At 44.3% G+C, this 27,210-nt stretch overlaps 1 protein-coding gene across 3 annotated transcripts in view; it reads right to left on the reverse strand.

Annotated features, from left to right (window-relative positions):
- The window catches only part of SART1 (spliceosome associated factor 1, recruiter of U4/U6.U5 tri-snRNP), a 64,615-nt gene extending 53,273 nt beyond the window's left edge, over positions 1-11,342 (reverse strand). The window contains exons 1-2 of one of the 3 annotated variants that reach the window (XM_075837383.1): positions 11,240-11,342; positions 10,078-10,305 (exon numbers count right to left, since the gene is read on the reverse strand). In XM_075837383.1, the coding sequence (XP_075693498.1) occupies positions 10,078-10,303 (226 nt within the window). In that variant the 5' untranslated portion in view covers positions 10,304-10,305; positions 11,240-11,342. Of the gene's footprint in view, positions 1-10,077; positions 10,306-11,195 lie in introns of all 3 variants that reach the window. The other 2 variants (XM_075837384.1, XM_075837385.1) reach the window with 2 other exon arrangements.
- Between the last annotated feature and the right edge of the window lie 15,868 nt (positions 11,343-27,210).

Genomic DNA, 27,210 nt, shown 5'->3' on the forward strand with positions numbered 1-27,210 from the left:
ATTTGTATAGTTTCTGTATGTTTTACTACTTTTACAAAGTGAAAACACATTTTTTTCCCCCAAAATTAGTTGTTTGTGCCTCTTTATTTGAAGAGCCATAACTTTATTTTTTTCGCCAATGCAATTTGAAGGAGGGCTTTTTTTTTTTTGCGGGACAACTTGTCGTTTTTATCGGTACCATTTTGGAGTAGATGCGACTTTTTGATCACTTTTAGGCTGGATTCAAAGAAAAACAGAAATTTTTGAACGTTTTTTTACGATGTTCACCGTGCGGGTTAAATGATGTAATAAGTTTAAAGTTGGGGTCGTTACGGACGTGGCGATACCAAATGTGTGCAACTTTACTTTATTTTGTTTGTTAATAATAAAGCAGTTTGTAAGGGGGAAAAGTGTGTTTTTCATTTATTTTTTTTCCCCACTTTTTATTAAACTTTTTCTTTTACTAGGGGACTTTACTATGCCATTATCCGATCGCCTTTATAATACACTGCAATACTTCTGTATTGCAGCGCATTATGCCTGTCCGTGTAAAACGGACAGGCATCTGCTAGGTCATGCCAGAGGCATGATCTAGCAGGCATTCACTTCAGGCAGACCTGGGGGCTTTTATTAGGCCCCCGGCTGCCGTCGGAGATAGACACTCGGCGATCTTATCGCCGGGTGGCGAACATCGAACTCACCCGTTCGAGCAGGGACGCCCCCAGCCCTCAGCTACCTCTGGCAGCTGAGAGCAGGGAGATTTAACGGCTCCTTGCTCTGTTTATTTATTCTGATGCAGTGCCGTAAAAAGGCATATGCATCAGCATAAAGCCCATTAGTGACCGACGTGAAAACACTATGGGGCGGTTACAAAAGCAAAAAAAAAAAAGAAATTAAAAGCAAGCATATTTTTTTTACTATTTTCAAACTTTAAGGCTATGTAAACACGCTTAAAGGGAATGTGTTGCCAGCAAAACATGTTTTTTTTTTTAGTTAAACAATTAGTGTATAGGTGATTAAACATTGTTCTAATTTTTTTTATTTTTTTCACGAGTCAGTAAATATTATAAATTGGATTCCATTTATAATATTTCCCAGCACTGGTCACTAGATGGAGCAATTCCCAAAATTGCAGCATTGCATGTGGTAAAGCAACCACATTGCTTTATGCTGCAAAATTGGGAAAAAAATCCCTCGCTCTAGTGAGCTTTCAGAATCCCCCCCTCCTTTATCCTGGCTAGTGCCGGGAGAAACGAGGGGTTTGAACGGTCTAACCTCCTACACTGTGTGTCGCAATTTTTGAGCTAACACACAGTGTAGAAGGTTTACATACACTAGTAAACACACACTGAAACACGAACATACATAGAAATCACTTACCTGCTCCAGTCGCCGCCGCTCCCTCCGGTCCGTCCGCTCCGTCTGCTGCCGCTGCTCCATGTGCACAAGTCCGGAAGCCGCGACCGGAAGTAGTAATCTTACTGTCCGGCCGCGACTTCCGGTCCACAGGAAAATGGCGCCGGACGGCGCGCATTCCAAATTGGACTGTGTGGGAGCGGCGCATGCGCCGTTCCCACACAGACGGCGTACACCATAGTGGATGGAACGGGCCCCGTTCGCATTCCCTATGGGACTGGAGCTGCCGTATTCCATGTCTTTATGTGTTGTTAATCGACACATACAGAAATGGGAAAAAAAATGGCAGCCCCCATAGGGAAGAAAAAGTGTAAAAATAGAAAAAAGTAACACACAAATAAATATAAACGTTTTTAATAAAACCCTAACATAAAACTGATATAAAAAAAAATAATTTGGTGACACTGTTCCTTTAACAAAAGACGGCTAAATACGGAGCGGTTTTCAAGGTTAACCCCTTAAGGACGCAGCCTAGTTTGGGCCTTAAGGCTCAGAGCCCATTTTTCAAATCTGACATATTTCACTTTATGTGGTAATAACGTCGGAATGCTTAAACCTATCCAAGCGATTCTGAGATTGTTTTCTCGTGACACTTTGGGCTTCATGTTCGTGGTAAAATTTGGTCGATATATTCAGTCTTTATTTGTGAAAAATTGCAAAATTTAGAGAAAATTTACAAAAAATAGCATTTTTCAGAATTTAAATGCATCTGCTTGAAAAACAGACGGTTATACCACCCAAAATAGTTACTAGTTCACATTTCCCATATGTCTACTTTAGATTGGCATCGTTTTTTGAACATTATTTTATTTTTCTTGGACGTTACAAGGTTTAGAACATAAACAGCAATTTCTCATATTCTTAAGAAAATTTCAAAAGCCTTTTTTTGAAGGTGCCAGTTCAGTTCTGAAGTGGATTTGAGGGGCCTATGTATTAGAAACCCCCATAAAACACCCCATTTTAAAAACTAGACCCCTCAAAGTATTCAAAACAGCATATAGAAAGTTTTTTAACCCTTCAGGCATTTCACAGGAATTAAAGCAAAGTGGAAATGAAATTTGCAAATTTCATTTTTTCTGCTGAATTTCAATTTTATTCAATTTTTTTTTAGTAACAGAGAAGGTTTTACCAGAGAAACACTACTAAATATGTATTGTCCAGATTCTGCAGTTTTTAGAAATGTCCCACATGTGGCCCTACTGCGCTCGTGGACTAAAACACAAGCCCTAGAAGCAAAGAAGCACTTAGTGCATTTTGAGGCCTCTTTTTTATTAGAATATATTTTAGGCAGCATGCCAGGTTTGAAGAGGCGTTGAGGTATCAAAACAATGGAAACCCACCAGAAGTGACCCCATTTTGGAAATTACACCCCTCAAGGAATTAATTTATGGTTTTTGTTATCATTTTGACCGCACAGTTTTTTCACAGCACCTATTTGAATTGGGCTGTGAAATGAAAAAAATTATATTTTTTCCAATAAGATGTCATTTTTGATCAAAATTTCTTATTTTCACAGGGAACAACATACCCCATTTTGTTGCCCAATTTGTCCTTAGTGCGGCAATACCCCATTTGTGGTGATAAACTGCCGTTTGGGCCCATGGGAGGGCTCAGAAGGAAAGGAGCGCTATGTGTTTGTTGGAGTCCAGATTTTGCTGGATTGGTTTTCGGGTGCCATGTCGCATTTGCAGAGCCCCAGAGGTATCAAAGCAATGGAAACCCACCCGAAGTGACCCCATTTTGGAAACTACACCCCTCAAGGAATTCATTTATGGTTTTTGTTATCATTTTGACCGCACAGGTTTTTCACAGCACCTATTTGAATTGGGCTGTGAAATGAAACAAATGATATTTTTTCCAATAAGATGTCATTTTTGATCAAAATTTCTTATTTTCACAGGGAACAACATACCCCATTTTGTTGCCCAATTTGTCCTTAGTGCGGCAATACCCCATTTGTGGTGATAAACTGCCGTTTGGGCCCATGGGAGGGCTCAGACGGAAAGGAGCGCTATGTGTTTGTTGGAGTCCAGATTTTGCTGGATTGGTTTTCGGGTGCCATGTTGCATTTGCAGAGCCCCAGAGGTATCAAAGCAATGGAAACCCACCAGAAGTGACCCCATTTTGGAAACTACACCCCTCAAGGAATTCATTTATGGTTTTTGTTATCATTTTGACCGCACAGTTTTTTCACAGCACCTATTTGAATTGGGCTGTGAAATGAAAAAAATGATATTTTTTCCAATAAGATGTCATTTTTGATCAAAATTTCTTATTTTCACAAGGAACAACATACCCCATTTTGTTGCCCAATTTGTCCTTAGTGCGGCAATACCCCATTTGTGGTGATAAACTGCCCTTTGGGCCCATGGGAGGGCTCAGAAGGAAAGGACCACCATTTGGCCTACTGGAGCTTTTCTGGTGCTAAGTCATGTATGCAGAAGCCCCTGAGGTACCAGTACAGTTGAAACCCCCGAGAAGTGACCCCATTTTAAAAACTACACCCCTTAAGACATTCATCTAGAGGTGTAGTGAGCATTTTGACCCCACAGGTACTGTGTAAAAGATAATGCGCAGCAGATGGTGCAGTGTGAGATTTGCAATTTTATATATATATATATATATATATATGTATATGCCATTTCAGTGTCCAATATAGTGTGCCCAGCATGCGCCACCGGAGATATACACCCCTTAAATTGTAATGTGGGTTCTCCTGGGTACGACAATACCCTACATGTGGCTGTTATCAGCTGCCTGGGCATACGGCAGGGCTCAGGAGGGAAAGATGAGGGGGGTAAGCTGTGCGGAGTGCATCAGGGTAAATTAAAAATCAAGGGATGTATGATACATTTTAAAACAATCTTTTATACAGAGCCCTGGTTTTTCGGGACACGTGTCACATTGGTATATTGTGTTCTTCCTTATCCCCCTCTTATAGCAGACTCTGCACCTCTTTTGACTCTTTCCCTTTCCACCGGTTTGGGGACCTTCTCCTGGAAAGTGTTGCCCTGGTACGATGCGTGTGGCCTCGCTTCCAGAAGTACTGGGTGCCCCCCCTTCCTGGTCCCTAAAGATTAGATCTTGAAATTCCAGGAAAGTTCCCCTCTGGCCTGCACATCGACGTAGCACGTACGCATTGTACAATGCCATCTGTATGATGTGCCCGGCCAGCTTCTTATACCACACCGCATGGCGCTGCAGGGCTTCAGGACTTGATTTGACAAGTCCATCCCTCCCATGTACCTATTGTAGTCCAGGATGCAGTCTGGTTTGGGGGTGGCCTTTCCTTCATATATCCTAAACCTGTAGGTATACCCTGATGCACTCTCGCACAGCTTATACATCTTCACGCCATACCTTGCCCTCTTACCTGGCAGGTACTGGCGGAATTGAACCCTCCCTTTAAAATGTACCAGGGACTCATCAATAGAAAAACACTTCTCGGGGGTGTATGCTTGGGAAAACCGGGCACTGGAACGGTCTAATAGGGGTCTCCGTTTATACAAACGGTCAAAACTGGGGTCATCTCGGAGTGGGCACGGCTCATTATCAGTATAATGTAAGAAGCGAAGTATTGCCTCATTTATTTATTTTTTTAGGTTCCAGTTCATTTCTGAAGTTGCTTTGAGGGGCCCATATATTAGAAACCCCTATCAAACACCCCATTTTAGAAACTAGACCCCTCAAAGTATTCACAACAGCATTTAGAAAGTTTATGAACCCTTTAGGTGTTTCACAGAAATTTAGAGCAAAGTAGAGGTGAAATTTACTCTTTTTATACCATTTTTTTTATAACACAAAAGGATTTATCAGAGAAACGCAACGCAATACTTATTGCCCAGATTCTGCAGTTTAGAGAAATATCCCACATGTGGCCCTCGGGCGGTAATGGACTGAAGCACCGGCCTCCGAAGCAAAGGAGCACCTAGCGGATTTTGAGCCCTCTTTTTTATTAGGCACCATGTCCGGTTTGAAGAGGTCTTGTGGTGCCAAAACATTGGAAACCCCCCAAAAGTGACCCCAATTTGGAAACTAGACCCCTTGAGGAATCCATTGTAGTTTTCTTGGGGTGCATGCGGCTTTTTGATCAGTTTTTATTCCATTTTTAGGTGGCGTGGTGACTAATAAACAGCAATTCTACTATTGTTTTTGTATACTTTTTTTTTTACAGCGTTCACCGTGCGCTATAAATTACATATTCACTTTATTCTGCGGGGCGATACGATCACGGCGATACCAGATGTTTATAGTTTTTTTTTATGTCTTATGGCGTTTGCACAATAAAATACGTTTTGTAAACAATCATTCACTTTTTGTGTTACCTTATTCTAAGAGCCAGAACGTTTTTATTTTTCAATCAATAAAGGCGTGCGAGGACTTTTTTTTTGCGTAACGAACTGTATTTTCCATCAGTACCATTTTTAGGTACATGCGACTTTTTGATCTCTTTTTATTCAATTTTTTGGGAGGTGAAGTGACCAAACAATTGTGATTGTGGTACGGTTTATTAATATTTTTTTTTACGGCGTTCACCGTGCGGGATAAATAACAAAATAATTTTGTAGCTCAGGCCGTTACGGACGCGGCGATACCAATTATGTATAGTTTATTTGTTTGTTTATATATTTTTATTAATAATAAAGGACTGATAAGGGAAAAAGTGGGACTTTTACTTTTATTACTTTTAAAACTTTTATTTTCTTATTTTTACACATCTTTTTTTAACTTTTTTTTTACTTTATTACTTTGTCCCACTAGGGGACATGAGGGCAGGAGGCCCTGATCGCTATTCTAATACACTGCACTACATGCGTAGTGCAGTGTATTAGAACTGTCAGCTACTCACTGACAGCAAGCATAGTGGGTCCTGACGTTGTCAGGACCCACTAGGCTTCCGTCTATGGCATAGCCGGACGCCATTGTTTGGTGTCCGGTTGCCATAGTCACCATCGCCGGCCGCTATCGCGTAGCAGGCCGGCGATGGCAGCTTAACCCCTAAAAAGCCGCGATCTCTATAGAACGCGGCTTTTAAGGGGTTAATCAGCGGGGACACAGCGATCGGTCCCCGCTGTAGGAGCTGTGACAGCTGCTGAACAAGACAGCAGTGTCACAGCTCCTGTATGTGTCGGGAGGACGGCCGAAACGGCCGTTACTCCCGAGACGTACTATTACGGCATGGAGCGCGAACGATACAGCTGCCATGACGTAATAGTACGTCAAGGAGCGGGAAGGGGTTAAACAGCTGATTTTTAGACGTTTAAGCAACATGCGTTTTTTATGGCTGTTTTTGGAGCGGTTTTTCCAATGAGTTAATGAAAAACTGCTCCAAAAACAGCTCAAGTAGTGACATGCACTTCGTTTTACAAGGCTTTTTGTTTGGAGGCATTCAGCCCCCGCATTTTTAGAAGTTTTTCGTGGCATTTACGGCACGAAAAACAGTTGAAAATAGCCCGTCTGATTATACCCTTAGCCTAAAAATTCTAAAACAGCAAAAAGGTGATGTCTAAAAATAAAAAAGAAGAAACCTGCATTGTATATGAAAAAAACAATCACAAAAATCACGTCGCTAGCCCCAAAAAAAAAGTTGTAGCCGATCAACGAACGCGTGCAAAAAATGAAGGCTCAAAATAACCCGGACCTGAACCGGTTAAAAAGATTTTTACTTATATTACCGTACTTTATAACTTATTTTTACACAGGTTTATTTTTTTTGTCCCACTGGGGGACTTGAAGGCAGGGGGCCCTGATCGCTGTTGTAATACACTGCACTACATGCGTAGTGCAGTATATTACAGCTGTCAGCTACTCAATGACAGCAAGCATAGTGGGTCCTGCCTTTGTCAGGACCGACTAGGCTTCCGTAGATGGTAATGCCGGGGGCCATTGTTAGGTCTCCGGTTGTCATAGCAACCATTGGCACCCGCGATCATGTCAGGTCTCCGGTTGTCATAGCAACCATTGGCACCCGCGATCATGTCACGGGATGTCAATGGTGTTTTAACCCCCTAAGAAGCCACGATCGCGGCTTCTAAGGGGTTAATCGACAGGGATATCGCGATCGGTCCCTGGGGAAGGAGCTGCAGCAAAGGCTGTACGAGACAGCCGTCACAGCTCCGGTGTGCGCCGGGAGGGATGCTGGAAGGGCGGTTCGCCATGTGACGTACTATTTCGTCACTGGGTGCGAACAATGCGCTTATCGTGATGGAATAGTACGTCAAGGCGTGGGAAGGGGTTAATGGCCACACGATTTTGCGGATAAAAGGGACGTTTCACCCGTTTGATAGCCGCGCCGAGGATGGGATTGGCGCGGCCCAGGGTCGCGCAGCAACAGCGTCACGGCCACTCTGTGTGGCCTTAGGGTATGTGCACACGCTAGCTGTCATTTACGTGTGAAAAGACAGACTGTTTTCAATAGAAAACAGCTGCCTCGTTTCACACGTAAATGCTCCTCCTCGCATTTTGCGAGCCGTCTGAGACGCTCGTAAATCTTGAGCTGTGCTTCATTGAGTTCAATGAACAGCTCAAATTACGTGGCAAAGAAGTGTCCTGCACTTCTTTGCCGAGGCAGTCCATTTACGCGTCGTCGTTTGACAGCTGGCACAATACGTCGGCAAACCCATTCAAATGAATGGGCAGATGTTTGCCGACGTATTGGAGCCCTATTTTCAGACGTAAAACGAGGCATAATACGCCTCGTTTACGTCTGAAAATAGGTCGTGTGAACCCAGCCTTACTCTAAATGTCCCGACAGCCCTCCCGGTGATTGCTTACATGCAGGCAGAATGTGACTGCTGCATCCAATCAGAGGGATCAGTGGTCATGCGTTGTATTCCTGGTATGATGATTGGTCATCACTGAGCCCTCTGATTGGCTGCAGCTGTCAAATGCTGCCTGCATGTAAACTATCACCAGAAGGGCTGCTGCAGCATCAGTGCTGGTTTGCCGGCGGAAAGGATAAAGGAGCACTGGTTGTTTTTTTTAATTTCAGGATATTACAAAAAAAAATTTAAGAACACAGATAACCCCTTTAAAATGAGTCTGTCACCAGATGTTCGTATTGAACTACCAACAGGCTATTATAGATAAGGCTAACCTGATACTGATGTGTACTAGGTCATTCCACAGAGTGCCTTTTTTGGAAAGAAAAAGCTTTCATTCCATTTATGCAAATGAGCAGTTTGGAGCAACGAAGTCGTCACCATTGTTCCAAAATGCTCCCTCGTCATTCCCCAGTTCAACCCCCCTCCCTGCTTCCTTTGATTGACAGGGGCCAGGCAGCGTACTAGGCGGATTCACGCCTGGCCCCGTAGTGTAGTGAAAGCGTGCGCGTTCCTACATCTTAAATCGGCGCATGTGCAGTGTAATCTTTACGTTCATCCTCAAACGGTTCAATACCGTTATTTCATGTATTTCGATACTAAGAGATGCGGCCGCACAGCTTGGAATACATGAATATTGTTAGAGCGGAGCTGTGTAATACAGTCATTGCCCCGCTCCGGAGTCCTGACAAGTGCGCGCAGACAGCATGAGGTGATGCGATCAGCGCTGGACTAATGATTGCCAGCACTGAAAATAGAACATGGCGGGGGCACTACATAACACTGTCATGTTCTGCCTTCAGTGCCGGCACCACCGCTCATTAGTGCAGCACCGGCCGTATCACCTCATACTGACCGCGCGCACACACTTATTGTCAGGAGAAGGGCAATGGTTATATTACACAGCCACAGCCCCGCTCTAATGGCGGAGATCAGAGAAATCTCTGATCTCTGCCGCTTTTCCCCTGAATGCTGCGAACAAAGCAGACCGCCAATGCAGCATTCAAGGGGTAAAGGAGAAGGGGAGATGCCCTTTGGATCGCGTCACAGGGAATCCCTGTGATGTGATCGAGGGACATACCATAAATGGGCAGACAGGCTAGGGTCCAGTGAAGGACCCCAGAGCTGTCTGACCAGATTTCCTGTTAGGGCATACTTAGGTCTGTCCTAACAACTGCCTGTGCACCATCAGCACACAGGCTAATGTACTGGCATATAGATATATGCCAGTACATTAAAGTTTAAAAATAAAAAATAATAAGGTATGGTTAAATAAAATAATTTTTTTTTACAATAAAACATTAAAATAAATCTCAATACATAAAATATACACATATTCAGTATCATCACGACTGTAATAAATTGATAGCGTTATTTAAGAGGTATCGCAGTTATAAAATAAAAACTGCTTCCACTTAGTGTGAGGCACCAGGTATTATGAATTTTGAACCTCCATGTGCCTCACATTAATAGTAATTAACCCCATCATGTACCTCACACATTAACCCAATGTTGTCCATTATGTCTGGGGAACATGATGGGGTTAATTACTACTAATGTGAGGCACATGGAGGTTCTAAATTCATAATACCACGTGCCTCACACCAGAAAATTGAACTTTTTTTTCTTTCTATTGTTGGCAAAATTATAGCTTTGGTATCGAGTATCGCAATACTACACGAAGTATCGGTATTGAAGTCCGATTTCTGGTATCGTGACATCCCTAGTGTAGACCAGTTACATTGATACAAAGTAAGCAAATTACCCTATAAAGCAGCAAATTGCTTGTAGCCCACAAATATAAACACTTGCTACTGAAAGACATCCTACAGAGTACAGTAAGCCTCTCATTACCACTTACTTTGATCATAATCGGGATCCACTCTCTCCTTTTTTATCTTGCGGAAGTCTGCATCCTTACCAGACCTGCGATCCCTAGTCTTCTCCCTTTCTCTAGACCTTTTTCGTCTCTCTCGCTCCCTGTGTTTATGTTTCTTATGCTCTCTGTGACGATCTTCACTTCCACCAGCTGCACATAAGCCATCACGATCTCGCTCCTTCTCCTTATGTTTCTTAGAAGACCCCATTACTGTAGGGAGAAAAAAAAAAACACATTAAACTTATGCATGTACTTTGCATTACCTAACGACCTGTTCATTTTACTTTCACTGACAAGCAATCAAAACAATGGAGAACTTCCCATAGACATGAATGGAGAGAATTAGCCATGTGCGACCACCCACCAGTGGATATGCCATAAAACAGAAAAAAAATCTAATATTGTGAAACCCCTTTAAAGGATGTATTTACATAATAAATGTATATGTGCTATGGTACAAAACAGATCAGTAAGCGATTGATATAGTTTTCATTGTATGAATTCAGTCCCGAGCAGAGACCGATGTATAGCCACGGTTCCACGAAGATTTATTTACGTGGTTTACTCCACAGACGACCTGTGTATTCTAAGATTCAGACCCACAACCTTCTCCATGTACAAGCCACATACAATTTCCATACGTAATCTTTACCACAGACAAATCTCTTATAGTGCGATTTGCGTACGTAGCGTTCTCCGTGGTTGACTCCTATGTACACCGCATTTTGCACCATGGATGAGAAGGAGATTTATGCACACGGCTCATTCACATTCTCCATTTGCTTTTAGCTCAGATTGTGTGAGGATGGGGGTTAAGATATATTTGGAGATGGTAGCAGCCAATGTTGACGGGATTCAGCAGGATAGAAATAGCCACCAATGCAGTCTTATGACACGCTACATGATGAATACAAGCCAGCCTCATCTGTACGTTATTACTCACAGACATCAGAGAAATCACAGTTATTAATCTATTGGATTTAACGTTGTTCCACACCAAGTACATTAGAATCTTCTATAGATGTAATAAGTGGACGAGACACAAACATACCAACGCCCGCATTAATATGAAGCTCATATAACAAGCACGAAACACAAACCTCCTCTACTTACGGGCTGACAAACACCGACACAACCTACTTACTGATAGAAGCGTCTGTGTTCCGTCGCACAAGATGGCTGCCGCAGAAGTCGCACTAGTGACGTCAACTCAGTGGCCGGCGCATGAGGAAACGTGTCGTACTTCATAGGCGCAGAATTATATTACTTCCGGTGCTGCCTCCTTGTCGTAGGGTCTTCAGCAAACGCTTGCTGCTGTGTTGTCTAGTTCTTGTTTACCTATATATAGATTTATGTACATAGATAAAGATGGATATATAGAGTTATAAGTATGTATATATAATAAATTGAATTAAAGTAACACCCCAACCACCACTTGTGTCCTAAGAGAAAGACACAGTCCCCCCCCCCCCCCCCCACCACCACCACAATGCTGCAGTTGGTTTCTTACTCGTCCACTTTCTTATTCAGGGCCGAAGTTGATTTTTTTACTCAGCATTTTGTTACACACATTTTCAGTATCTTTGTTTTTTTTTAAAGAATATATTAAAGGGAAAACATATTAATAATAAAATATGTTGCACTGAGCTGGCCAGAGGTGATAACACTTTAAAACAGCCTAAAAACAAAAAAGAGCTGGCGCAAAAATGGTCAAAGTGAGCACTACAAAGTGTGAGAAATAAGGTTAAATGACTCTGGCCCACTGATATCACACTGCCAACATACAGAGAGGAATGCCCTGCATCAAAATCAGTTGAGATCAACCTGGCTTGAACAGGTTCCGGGCATGAAAAGTGGCATCAGAGATTTGAATAAGTAATTGATGTTTTTGATGGGTTAAATGACTTTGGGCCACTCATTGCACACTGCCAACATACAGAGAGAGGAATGCCCCACATCAAAATAAGAGTTCAGCCTGGCCCGAACAGGTTCTTGGCATCAATGTGGGTAGACAGACACTTTTTCCTGATTTGTACTGGTATTTTTAAAGGGTTAAATGACTTTGAGCCACACATTTCACACCGCCAACATACAGAGAGGAATGCCCCACATCAAAATCTGTTGAGATCAGCCTGGCCCGAACAGGTTCTGGGTATGAAAGCTGGCATCAAAGTGGGCAAATTGAACATTTTTACAGATTTGAATAAGTAACTGGTGTTTTTGAAGGGTTAAATGACCTTGGGCCTCTGATCTCACACTGCCAACATACAGAGAGAGAGATTTCCCCGCATCAAAATCAATCGAGATCAGCCTGGTTTGAACAGGTTCTGGGCATGAAAGCTGGCATCAAAGTGGGTAGACGGTGACTTTTCCCAGATTTGAATAAGTAACTTGTGTTTTCCAAGGGTTAAATGACCTTGGGCCAATGATCTCACACTGCCAACATACGAAGAGGAATGCCCCGCATCAAAATCAGTCGAGATCAGCCTGGCCCGAACAGGTTCTGGGCATGAACGCTGGCATCAAAGTTGGTAGTCGGACACTTTTTTCAGATTTCAATAAGTAACTGGTATTTTTAAAGGGTTAAATGACTTTGAGCCACACATTTCACACCGCCAACATACAGAGAGGAATGCCCCACATCAAAATCTGTTGAGATCAGCCTGGCCCGAACAGGTTCTGGGTATGAAAGCTGGCATCAAAGTGGGCAAATTGAACATTTTTACAGATTTGAATAAGTAACTGGTGTTTTTGAAGGGTTAAATGACCTTGGGCCTCTGATCTCACACTGCCAACATACAGAGAGAGATTTCCCCGCATCAAAATCAATCGAGATCAGCCTGGTTCGAACAGGTTCTGGGCATGAAAGCTGGCATCAAAATGGGTAGACGGTGACTTTTCCGAGATTTGAATAAGTCAATGCACAGACAAATGCACTAGGTAACCTTGGCCCCAATGACAGCAATGATTTAGGTGTGTTTTTATAACTTTTGTCTTTTTTAACTTGTGCCGTGTTTTATGTTTACATGTTTCCATGACAACCCACGTAACTCACACATATAAGGGCGTGTAGGCATGTGCTGTCAGCAGAAGGCTTGAGAAAGCGTGTCTAAGTGAAACAGCTGTTGCCTGTGAATCTGTACTACTACGTCTCACCCCCCACTTCATTTTGAGCAATTAAACATATGAAAACGTCAGATTCTGTGAGTGCGGCTCTATTTCTTTCTTCACACATTGTGATACATATGAACTTTCCTTGCTGAGCCAGCACCTCTCTTGACATATAACGGAACAGTGTGTATGCTACCTAGGCAGTGATCTGCCAAACGTTCGGAGGACTATTCATTGCAGCGGTGCCGACTTATTCCCTTTTGACTAATGCTTTATAAGGGATTAGCCCTGCACTCTAGAGTGATGCGCGCCAGGACTTCCTACCACCTCTCCATCAGAGTCAACGGGATCGTACTCCTTTTTTATTAAATTACGAATCCTTTTCACATGTTTCCTATGGTCCAAGAAGCATCCCAGACTATCATATCATTTACTGTCTCTGAAGAATCACCAGGATGCGACTGGTTTGTCGGACCCATACGATAATTTCCTGGCTACACGCTTAAGTAGGTGGGTTTCTTTATGTAGGAGGAGTGAGAATCCCCACCCCACATTGATGTTGAATGCTAACTGTTGGGTAATTCTTACTCCCTGCTATTGTGGGGATTATTCCCACACCTTTCTGTCACTAAAGACATCAGACCACTCTCCAGGGGTACTATAATAGTGTAATGACGGGGTAGGGAGACAGACAGGTGAGCCCTAATCTACCCGCCACTCAGTCCCTGCCTACTTGCAATGACCCGTCCTAGGCGACGGGGTACAACTGGGCGACGGTCCCAACGTTCAGTAAGTGCACGACAGACAAACAGACAAGGGTACACAGAAGATAGGGAAACGGGGCAGCTGCCCACGGAGACACCGTGAGCAACGAGAGTAGTGAACGAGCCGAGTCAAACCAGGAGTGCACGAGGTACAAAACGCTGAGCAGGAGAGTGGTCAGTAAGCCAAGGTCAATAACAAGCAGAGGATCCGTAGTTAAAGCAGCAGCAGAGCCAGGAAACAAGCAGAGCAGAATCACAGTCAAAGGAGGAACAGGAAAGGCAGGTATAAATAGACAGTGGGCGGGAGCTAGCTCCGTCTGGCCAGGCTGTGATAGGCTCTCCCACTCCTAAGCCTGCCATCCTGAGTGGTGGAAGATGGAGTCAGTCTCACAGACATAGGAGCAGGTGCAGACTGATTACCTACGGGCGTCGACACAGAAGCCGTGTCTGGCAGATCCTTTACAGTACCCCCCCCCCTTTTATGAGGGGCCACCGGACCCTTTCTAGGTGGACCTGGTTTATTGGGGAAACGAAGGTGGAACCTCCTGAGCAATACCCCAGCGTGAACATCCCGGGCGGGTACCCAAGTCCTTTCCTCAGGCCCGTATCCTCTCCAATGGACCAGGTACTGGAGGGAGCCTTGGACCATCCTGCTGTCCACAATCTTGGCCACCTCGAGGGATCTGAGGTCTCCTCGAGGGAGCCAAGGACGGGGAGCAGCGTTTAAGGATGGAGGCATGAAACACGTCGTGTACTCGAAAAGACGGGGGCAACTCCAGTCGGAAGGAGACAGGGTTAATAACTTCAATGACCTTGTACGGCCCTATAAACCGGGGAGCAAACTTCTTGGACGGGACTTTAAGGCGCAAATTTTTTGAAGATAGCCACACCAGATCCCCGACCACAAACAAGGGGTTAGCAGAACGTCTTCTATCTGCCTGAGTCTTTTGTATGCTCTGGGACGCCTCTAGGTTCTTCTGAACCTGGGCCCAGACTGTGCACAGTTCCTGATGAACGACATCTACCTCGGGATTGTTGGTACTACCAGGTGAAACGGAGGAGAACCGTGCATTAAACCCAAAATTACAGAAAAAGGGGGAGACCCCTGACGAGTTACTGACCCGGTTATTAAGGGAAAATTCGGCGAGGGGAATGAATGAGACCCAATCATGTTGACAGTCAGAGATAAAACAGCTTAAATATTGTTCTAGAGACTGATTAGTCCTCTCCGTTTGGCCATTAGTTTCAGGATGGAAAGCCGAGGAGAAGGACAGATCAATCTCCAACTTTTTACAGAAGGCTCTCCAAAACAATGAAACAAATTGTACCCCTCTGTCAGAAACAATATTGACAGGAACCCCATGGAGACGCAGGATGTGTTTGACAAACAAGGTAGCTAACGTCTTAGCATTGGGTAGTTTCTTGAGGGGCACAAAGTGTCACATCTTACTGAAGCGGTCTACTATAACCCACACCACCGACTTGCCTTGAGATGGAGGCAAATCGGTGATAAAATCCATGGAGATATGGGTCCAAGGTCTCTGGGGAATGGGCAAAGAACATAGTAAGCCGGCTGGAAGGGACCTGGGAGTCTTGGACCAAGCACAAACCTCATAAGCGGTGACGTAGGCCTTAACGTCTTTAAGCAACCCAGGCCACCAGTAGTTTCTGGCAATGAGGTGCTTGGTACCCAGGATGCCTGGATGGCCAGATAGTGCAGAGTCATGATTTTCCCTAAGGCCCCATGCACACGACAGCAAAAACCTCAGTTTTTGCGGACCGCAAATGCGGTCCGCAAAAACGGAGCCATTCACTTTCATTAAACACTGACACATTTCCGTAGCACTACGGAAGGGTGTCAGTGCCGTGGAAATATTCCGGGAATTATGGAACATGTCCGTTCTTTCGCATTTTGCGGGCCGTGCTCCCATACCTTGTATGGGAGCACGGCCCGAAAATGCGGCTGTCAGTCAGCGGCCGGCCGTGCCCGCAATCGCGGGCCGTGATTGCGGGCACGGTCGTGTGCATGGGGCCTTAGTACCCTTAGCCGGAATTGCAGGGGAACAAACAGCTTGTTCTCAGGAAGGTTCCCGGGAGCTGAACCTTGATCAGCCGCAATTTCGGAGACTAAATCAGAATCAATAGAGGAAATGATTATACCTGGAGGCAAAACACAAGCAGGATCTTCCTCCGAAGGAGGGCTGGCCATGAAGCTACGCGACAGTGCATCAGCCTTAATATTTTTAGACCCAGCCCTATAGGTGACCAAAAAGTTGAATCTGGTAAAAAACAACGCCCATCGAGCTTGTCTCGGGTTTAGTCTCCGGGCTGATTCTAAGAAAACCAGATTCTTGTGGTCGGTAAGGACCGTTACCTGGTGTCTAACCCCCTCCAGGAAGTGGCGTCACTCTTCAAATGCCCATTTAATGGTTAAAAGTTTGCGGTTGCCAATATCATAGTTACTCTCAGTGGGCGATAACTTCCTGGAGAAGTACGCACAAGGACGGAGATGGGTGAGGGACCTGGTACCCTGGGACAAGACAGCACCCACTCCCACCTCGGAGACGTCAACCTCCACCATGAATGGCTCCATTTGGTTAGGCTGAATACGCACTGGGGCAGAGATAAAGCACTTCTTAAGGATCTCAAAAGCCTGGACCGCCTCCGGAGGCCAGTGGAGGAGATCAGAACCTTTGCGAGTAAGATCCGTAAGAGGCTTAGCGATGACCGAGAAGTTAGCAATAAATCTCCTGTAATAATTAGCAAACCCCAGGAAGCACTGTAACGCCTTCAGGGAGGCAGGTTGGACCCATTCAGCCACAGCCTGAACCTTGGCAGGGTCCATGCGGAATTCATTAGGAGTGAGAATTTAACCCAAAAATGGTATCTCCTGCACCCCAAACAGACATTTTTCAGTTTTAGCAAAGAGTTTGTTTTCCCGAAGCGCCTGGAGCACCTTCCTGACATGCTCAATGTGGGAGGACCAGTCCTTGTAAAACACAAGTATGTCATCAAGGTACAATACAATAAATACCCACAGGTAGTCTCTTAAAATCTAATCGATGAAATTCTGGAAGACCGCGGGAGCATTACACAACCCAAAGGGCATGACGAGGTATTCGAAATGACCTTCGGGCGTGTTAAACGCAGTCTTCCACTCATCCCCCTCTCTGATGCGGATAAGGTTATAAGCCCCCCGAAGATCAAACTTAGAGAACCATTGGGCCACCTGCACCTTATTGAAGAGATAAGGAATCAAAGGAAGAGGATTCTGGTTCCTTACAGTGACCTTATTCATGTTTCGGTAATCAATGCACGGCCTAAGACCACCATCCTTCTTCCCTACAAAGAAGAAGCCAGCACTTACCGGAGAAGTAGAGGGGCGAATGTAACCCTTAGCCAGGCATTCCTGGATATACTCTCTCATGGCTTCACGTTCGGGACAATAGAGATTAAATATCCTAATCTTAGGGAGTTTAGCTCCTGGTACCAAATTGATAGCGCAATCGTATTCTCTATGAGGAGGTAACACTTCGGAGGCCTTTTTAGAAAAAACATCAGCGAAGTCCTGAATAAACTCATATAGAGTGTTCACCTCCTCAGGAAGAGAAAGAAAATGAACAGAAAAACATGACATCATGCATTCATTACCCCATTTGGTGAGATCCCTAGTATTCCAGTTAAACGTGGGATTATGCATCTGCAACCAGGCAAGGCCTAAAACCAAATCGGACGATAATCCCTGCATCACCAGTACAGAGCACTGCTTCAAATGCATGGAGCCAACAATGAGTTCAAAAACAGGGGTATGCTGCGCAAAATAACCTTTAGCAAGTGGAGTGGAGTCGATACCCACTACCGGGACAGATTTAGGCAATAGCTAGAGACATAGCAAATTCCACAGACATAATATTAGCAGAAGACCCTGAATCCACGAAGGCACTGCCGGTAGCAGACCTACCCTCAAAAGAGACCTGAAAGGGAAGCAAGATCTTATTAGGTTTCATATTTACGGGAAATACCTGTGCGCCCAAGTGACCTCCCCGATGGTAACTTAGGTGCGGAAGTTCTTCTGGCTGCTTATTCTTACGCCTAGGACAGTTGTTCGCTTGATGCTTGTCATCCCCACAGTAGAAGCAGAGACCATTCTTCCTGCGGAGCTCTCTACGTTGTTGGGGAGACACGGAGGCCCCGAGTTGCATTGGTTCAACCGAGTTTTCCGTGGAAGAACGAAGCAACGGATCCTCGGGAGCCATCAGGGGGGAGCCAGAGGAGAAAGCACAAAAATGCTCAAGTCGTCGTTCCCTGAGACGTCGGTCAAGACGTACCTCTAAAGCCATAACCTGATCTAGAGAGTCTGAAGAGGGATAGCTAACTAACAGGTCTTTCAGGGCGTTCGACAGACCCAATCTAAACTGGTACCTCAAGGCAGGGTCATTCCACCGAGAAGCTACACACCACTTCCTAAAGTCAGAACAGTACTCCTCAATGGGTCTCTTACCCAGACGTAAGGTCACCAGCTGACTCTCGGCAAAGGCAGTCTTGTCAGTCTCGTCATATATGAGCCCGAGAGCAGAAAAAAAAAGATCAACAGAGGAAAGTTCAGGGGCGTCAGGAGCCAAGGAGAAGGCCCATTCTTGGGGGCCGTCCTGGTTCCGGGACATAATTATACCCACTCGCTGGCTCTCAGAACATGAGGAGTGGGGCCTTAGACGGAAATAGAGCCTACAACTCTCTCGAAAGGAGAAAAAAGTCTTCCGGTCCCCTGAGAACCGGTCAGGCAACTTGAGGTGGGGTTCAAGAGGTGAGGTGGGGGGCACTACCAGGGTAGCATCACGCTGGTTGCCCATCTAAGCCAGGGCTTGGACCTGTTGCTGAGCCAGGGTCTCAAGGGGGTCCAAAGTTGTGTCAGGGACCAGGGTAGAAAAGGTATATGGGCCTGTGATTATATAATGACGGGGTAGGGAGACAGACAGGTGAGCCCTAATCTACCCGCCACTCAGTCCCTGCCTACTTGCACGGCCCGTCCTAGGTGACGGCGTACAACTGGGCGACGGTCCCTACGCTCAATAAGTGTACAACAGACAAGGGTATAAAGAAGCTAAGGGAAATGGGGCAGTTGCCCACGGCAACACCGTGAGCAACAGGAGTAGTAAACGAGCCGAGTCAAACCAGGAGTGTACGAGGTACCAAACGCAGAGCAGGAGCGTAGTCAGTAAAGCCAGGGTCAAAATGAAGCAAGGTCAATAATAATAGCAGGAGCAGCAGAGCCAGGAAACAGGAAAGAATCACAGGCAGAGGACAAGCAGGAAATGAAGGTATAAATAGACCGGGGGCGGGATCTAGAACCGTCTGGCCAGGCTGTGATAGGTTCTCCCACTCCTGAGCCTACCAGCCTGAGTGGTAGCAGATCGAGTCACTCTATCAGACCTAGGAGCAGGTGCAGACTGATTAACCACGGGCGTCGACACAGAAGCTGTGTCTGGCAGAACCTTTACATAGATTCTTGATTCTCATATGTGATATTAATCATATAACGTACACTTTGGTTAATTTATGTCTCCCGAATTCACACCAACTTCGTGCCTTTCAAAAAAAAATTCTCCGCAAAGTTAAGAAAGCTGAGAAGGAATTACTTATTATCGGTGGAGACTTTAATGAGGTTATGCACCCTGTAAATTACTCCTCGAAAGTTTCAAGACCCCGTTCACAATTACATCACATGGTACATGTAGAGGAACCATATGATGTTTGGCGTTGCCAACATGGTAATGTCGTGGAAATCCATCGCTCAAAATATATTAGACTGAAATTTATATGAGTCCCAACAGACTCTCAAGGCCAGACTCCATTAGTCAGTATCCTAATTAGGATATTTCACCGATATATATCGAGAGAGGAGAAGAAAACACACAGACACTCTGAAATGTTCAAAATGCTCCTCTGAAGGATTTATTACCAAACTCAAACTGTTAAACTGAAATTCAGAAGGGGTGTAGGCTTGAGGTAAACCAATCAGAGACAATGTAACAATATTTGTTATTCAGTAAAAAGCATACAATAAAATACATCATTATAATTCTTCACACATTATGTTTACAAGTGTCTTATCTCTCTCTTGGACAGAATATTCTCGTGGAGATGGGGGAGACCTTCCCTCACGCATACTTGCCATCCTCTCATCTCACTCCCTGTCCATCTTCGCATGGGAACCAAGGTCAAAGATAAAACATACGAAATCAACATTACTTGTATTAAAGGAACAATGACTTTCTATGCACTACAAAAGAACCAAGATGGGAACTCCAGACAAGATGGCTGCTGCACGAAACGAAATCATTTAAACATTATCATCACTTTCACATATTACATATCTTAGTAATTCGGCATCCTGCTTGATAATTCACAATGTAATTTCATACAGAGAATATAAGCAAATAAAGCATCCTTCACAAACCTCCCTTTTTCTCATATTAAATTACAGAAATTATATATTATGATTATGAAACTCAAACAATATATCAATAGGGCCACAACTAATATGATGCCATCACCAATGTCCGGTTAGGGTTTGGGGTCCCACCAGTGTATTGACAAGTCATGTACATCATCGTCCTCTTCTTCTCCTGTCTTCTGATTAGAACACTTGATACTGCTGACGGATTCACTCAGGTCTTTGGTCTTTACTTGGAACTTTGCTGATGTCATCAGTAGAGATGAGCGAACCGGGACAACCGAACCCGGTTTCGGTCCGAACTTCCGGAAAAGTTTGGTTCGCAGCGAATCAGAACTTCACCGGGTTCGGCCGAACCCGTTTTGACCGAACCCGGTCAAAAATATTATACAAATCGGCAGCCACTTATCTCTATCAATCACTGAAAAGAGGCTGCTGATTAAAAATAAAATAAAAAGCATTTCATACGTACCTGGTCGTTGTCTTGCGGACGAGTCCCTCTTCTTCCTCCAGTCCGACCTTCTCTTCTGACGCAGCAGCCTGTGATTGGCTGCAGAGGCCTCTGCAGCCTGTGATTGGCTGCAGAGGCCTCTGCAGCCCGTGATTGGCTGCAGCGCTCACATGGGCTGCATCTTCATCAAGGAATGTCGGGCCGGATGTCGCGAGGGACGCGTCACCAAGGCAACGTCCAGGAGACCGGACTGGAGGAAGCAGGGAGTTCCCGGTAAGTATGAACGTCTTTTTTTTTTTACAGGTACTCTATATTGTGATCGGTAGTCACTGTCCAGGGTGCTGAAACAGTTACTGCCGATCAGTTAACTCTTTCAGTACCCTGAAGAGTGACTATTTACTGACGTCGCCTAGCAACGCTGCCGTAATGACGGGTGCACACATGTAGCCACCCGTCATTACGGGGCCTCATGCACACGACGGTGAAAACACCCGTTTTTAAGGGTCGTAATTACGACCCGAAATAGCGGGCCCATAGACTTCTGTTAGCCACGGGTACCTTCCCGTTTTCTCACGGGAAGGTGCCCGTGCCGTTAAAAAGATAGAACATGTTCTATTTTTTTATTTTACGGGCCGTGCTCGTAATTTTGACTCGTAATTACGAGCACGGCCGGCCATGGGCAGCCGGCTGCTTTTACGAGCCGTGCTGTCATTATAAGGGTATGTTCACACGACAGCGTCCGTTACGGCTGAAATTACGGGGATGTTTCCGCCTGAAAACATCCCCGTAATTTCAGCCGTTACGGCATGTGCAGGCGCTTGAACGCCGCGTCCATTACGGACGTAATTGGCGCTGCTATTCATTGGAGTCAATGAATAACGGCTCCAATTACGGCCAAAGAAGTGACAGGTCACTTCTTTGACGCGGGCGTCTATTTACGCGCCATCATTTGACAGCGGCGCGTAAATTACGCCTCGTGTGAACAGACAAACGTCTGCCCATTGCTTTCAATGGGCAGATGTTTGTCAGCGCTATCGAGGCGCTATTTTCGGACGAAATTCGGGCCAAAAACACCCGAATTAAGTCCGTAATTAGTGCGTTTGAACATACCCTGTGTTCACACGCACTAATTACGGACGTAATTCGGGCGTTTTTGCCCCGAATTACGCCCGAAAATAGCGCCTCGATAGCGCTGACAAACATCTGCCCATTGAAAGCACTGGGCAGACGTTTGTCTGTTCACACGAGGCGTATATTTACGCGCCGCTGTCAAATGACGGCACGTAAATAGACGCCCGCGTCAAAGAAGTGACCTGTCACTTCTTTGGCCGTAATTGGAGCCGTTATTCATTGACTCCAATGAATAGCAGCGCCAATTACGTCCGTAATGGACGCGGCGTTCAAGCGCCTGCACATGCCGTTACAGCTGAAATTACGGGGATGTTTTCAGGCGGAAACATCCCCATAATTTCAGCCGTTACGGACGCTGTCGTGTGAACATACCCTAATTATAGCAGCACGGCCTGTAAAATAGAAAAATAGAACATGTTCTATTTTTTTAACGGCACGGGCACCTTCCCGTGAGAAAACGGGAAGGTACCCGTGGGTAACAGAAGTCTATGAGCCCTTTATTGCGGGTCGTAATTACGACCCGCAATAACGGGTGTTTTTACGGTCGTGTGCATAATGGGAGCACGGCTTGGAAAAACGACCGGCTGCCTGTGGCCGGCCGTGCTCATCTCCTGAAATACTCTGTGCTGCCTTAAACTCTGTGGACAGGTCAGGATCCTGTTTCTTTTAAATGCTGCTAGTGAACCCGCTCGATCCACTATATAAGGCTGCGCTACAGTGCAGCATTTAAAAGAAACAGGATCCTGACCTGTCCACAGAGTTTAAGGCAGCACAGAGTTTTTCAGGAGATGAGCGTGCAGATTCAGTGCTGCTGTGAACTCTGCTCTTACCATTACGTAGCTCTCAGTCTGTTACCTCTCCTCCACTACTGTCCTCAATAACACCTTCATGATTGGCAAGTCACCACGTAACGGTAAGAGCAGAGTTCACAGCAGCACAGAGTATTTCAGGAGATGAGCGTGCGGATATTGTGCGCGGTGGTGACTTGCCAATCATGTGAAGGTGTTCTTGAGGACAGGAGTGGAGGAGAGGTAACAGACTGAGAGCTACGTAATGGTAAGAGCAGAGTTCACAGCAGCACAGAATATTTCAGGAGAGGAGCGTGCAGATTCTGTGCTGTTGTGAACTCTGCTCTTACCATTACGTAGCTCAGTCTGTTACCTCTCCTCCACTCCTGTCCTCAATAACACCTTCACATGATTGGCAAGTCACCACCCCGCACAAGATCCGCACGCTCATCTCCTGAAATACTCTGTGCTGCTGTGAACGCTGCTCTTACCATTACGTGGTGACTTGCCAATCATCTGAAGGTGTTCTTGAGGACAGGAGTGGAGGAGAGGTAACAGACTGAGAGCTACGTAATGGTAAGAGCAGAGTTCACAGCAGCACTGAATCTGAACGCTCATCTCCTGAAATACTCTGTGCTGCCTTAAACTCTATGGACAGGTCAGGATCCTGTTTCTTTTAAATGCTGCACTATAGCGCAGCCTTATATAGTGGATCGAGCGGGTTCCCCAGCAGCATTTAAAAGAAACAGTGTGTGTGTGTTTGGGTATGTGTCTTTGTCTGTTTTTGTTTTTATATGTGTGTTTGTGTATATATGGGTGTGTTTGTGTATATGTGTTTGTGTATATGTTTGTGTATATGTGTGTGTATATATGGGTGTATGTGTATATGTTTGTGTGTGTGTTTTTGTATATGTGTGTTTGTGTATATGTGTGTATATGGGTGTGTGTTTATGTGTGTGTTTGTGTATATATGGGTGTGTTTGTGTATATGTGATTTTGTATATGTGTGTGTATATATGGGTGTATTTGTATATATGTTTGTGTGTAGATGTTTGTGTGTGTTTTTGTATGTGTGTGTTTGTGTATATGGTTGTGTTTGTTTATATGTGTGTTTGTGTATGGTTGTTTGTGTGTGTGCGTGTATATATGTGTGTAGGTGAGTAGAAGTATTGTTATTGTTCACATTGATAACAGTTTTTTTATGTTGTTGCAGATTTTGATGTACCGATTGGACTACGCCTTCGATTCGTTGGACTACTGCGTAGATCTAAGTTTTTTCAAATTTTAATAAAATGGTTAACGAGGGTTTTGTTGGGGATTTCTTATTTCAATAAAAAAGAATTGTCTTTGTGGTTTTTTTTAAACTTTATTAGTGCCTAGATAATGGCAGTTGGCTGATTGACAGAGTCCATTATTAAGGCGGTACTTAGTGTTAGCCGGTGCAGGGGCTAGCACTAACCACCCATTATTACCCCGGTACCCACCACCACCAGGGGTGCCGGGAAGAGCTTGGTACGATCCAGTACCCGACCATCTGTTGTGATGGTCGGGTACTGGGGCGGCCGTAGGCTGGTATTATGAGGCTGGGAAGGGCCAAAAACATTGGACCTTCCCACCCTTGTAATGCTAGGCTGCTGCTGCTGTGTTGTATCGGGCTGGTTATAAAAATGGGGGGGACCCCACGTTGTTGTTTTTTTTTAATTTAACAAATTTAACAATAGACGTTGGGTCCCCCACATTTTTAATAACCAGCCATATACAAGGCCGCAGCAGTCTGGCATTACATGGGTGGGAAGGGCCACTGGTTTTGTCCATTCCCAGGCTAATAAAACTGTGTTGTATGTGGCTGGTTATGATAAATTGGGTGGAACCCAATGTCTTTTAAAAAAAAAAAAATAATAATAATTTAAAAAAATGACGTGGAGTCCCCACCACTTTTATAACCAGCCAGATACAACACAGCAGCAGCAGCCTAGCATTACAAGGGTGGGAAGGTCCACTGGTTTTGGCCCTTCCCAGCCTCATAATACCAGCCTGCGGCCGCCCCAGAGCCCTACCATCACAACAGATGGTCGGGTACTGGATCGTACCTGGCTCTTCCCGGCACCCCTGGTGGTGGTGGGTACCGGGGTAATAATGGTGGTTAGTGTTAGCCTCTGCACCGGGTAACACTAAGCCACGCCTTAGTAATGGATGTTGTCACTCAGACAGCGGCCATTACTAAAGTGGTAGTAATAAAATTTGAAAAGAAAAAGACAAAGATATAGATAAAATATTTTATTGAAATAAAGCACCCCCAACACAACCCTCATTAACCATTTTATTGTAGAAAAAAAAACGTCATCGAAGTAGTCCTCGAAACCGACGTAGTCCAAACACCAAACCTGTAAAAAATTAAATAAAATAAAATAAAACATGTTGTAGGCTTAGATTCAGTTTAATGTGTGATACTGACTGTTATACCATGTATAGAAGCCTGCCGCGAAGTTGACTTAGATACAGGGCGCCAGCAGACAGTATCATACCTGGCCATACAGACATATATACAAACAAACATACATGCAAACATACATACATATATACAAACATACATACATATATACAAGCATGCACATATATACATGCAAACATACACACATATATACATACATACATGCAAACTATCATACATACATGCATACACACACACATGAAAACATACATACATACAAACATGCAAAGATACATACATACATATATACAAGCATGCTCAAATATACATGCAAACATAAATACATGCAAACATAATTACATACATGCACATATATATAAACATACATGCAAACATACATGCAAAAATAAAAACATGCAAACATACATGCAAATATATACATGCAAATATACATACAAACATGCACATATATACATACATGCCAACATACATGCACATATATACATACATGACAACATACATACATGACAACATACATACATACATGCAAATATACATTCATGCAAATATACATTCATGCAAACATACATAAATGCAAACATACATACATGCAAATATATACATGCAAATATACATACAAACATGCACATATATACATACATACAAGACAACATACATACATACATACATACATGCAAACATACATGCACATATATACATACATACATGACAACATACATACATACATGCAAACATACATAAAATGCAAACATACATACATACATTCATGCAAACATACTTACATACATGCAAATATATACATGCAAATATACATGCACATATATACATACTTGCCAACATACATACATACATGCAAACATACACACATGCAAACATACATACATACATGCAAATATATACATGCAAATATACATACAAACATGCACATATATACATACATGCAAACATACATGCACATATATACATACATACATACATACATAACAACATACATACATGAAAACATACATACATGCAAACATACATACATGCAAACATACATTCATGCAAACATACATACATGCAAACATACATACATGCAAATATATACATGCAAATATACATACACACATGCACATATATACATACATGCCAACATACATGCACATATATACATACATACATGACAACATACATACATACATGCAAACATACATACATACATACATACATACATACATACATACATGACAACATACATACATGCCAAAAAAAAATAATAATACGTTCATACTTACTTTCCTCCTGTCCGGCCTCCAGCGATGACGTTTCATCCATGTCGCCGCTGCAGCCTGTGATTGGCTGCAGAGGCGGTCACGTGGGATGAAGCGTCATCCTGACGTGCGTGACCGCCACTACAGCCTGTGATTGGCTGCAGCGGCGAAAGGGATGAAACGTCATCGCTGGAGGCCGGACAGGAGGAAAGTAAGTACGAACGTATAATTTTTATTTTTTTATTACATTTATTTTCCGCGCGCCGAGCATGTACTGTCAAGGTTGCTGAAAGAGTTAGTGCAGCCCATTAACTCTATCAGCACCCTGAACAGTAGCATGCTCGGCGCACGGAAGTGACAGGTTCGGTCCGAACTAGTTCGGTCCGAATCGAACTTTTTTGTGAAATTCGGCGAACTAGCCGAACCGAACTTTTGAAAAGTTCGCTCATCTCTAGTCATCAGGACTTGGTTTGGTCCTTCTCATCTTTCAGACCCCGTCTTTTAGTTTACGTCACTACACCTCATGCTGTGAGCCTGGTGTGAGATCCCACGTAGGCGGATTAGTGGAGTGTTATTATGACCCCCAAACCCTCCGCTAATCTGTCTTCTTCCTCCGGTAAGTTACTTGTCTGGGCGGCTGCTTGGAATTGTGACACTGCCGTCAGTTCATGACAAACGCGTTGTACTGGCTCCGGCTGTGCCTGCCGAACC

This window comes from Rhinoderma darwinii, chromosome 9 (assembly GCF_050947455.1).
Source record: "Rhinoderma darwinii isolate aRhiDar2 chromosome 9, aRhiDar2.hap1, whole genome shotgun sequence".
In the NCBI taxonomy this organism is placed as follows: domain Eukaryota; kingdom Metazoa; phylum Chordata; class Amphibia; order Anura; family Rhinodermatidae; genus Rhinoderma; species Rhinoderma darwinii.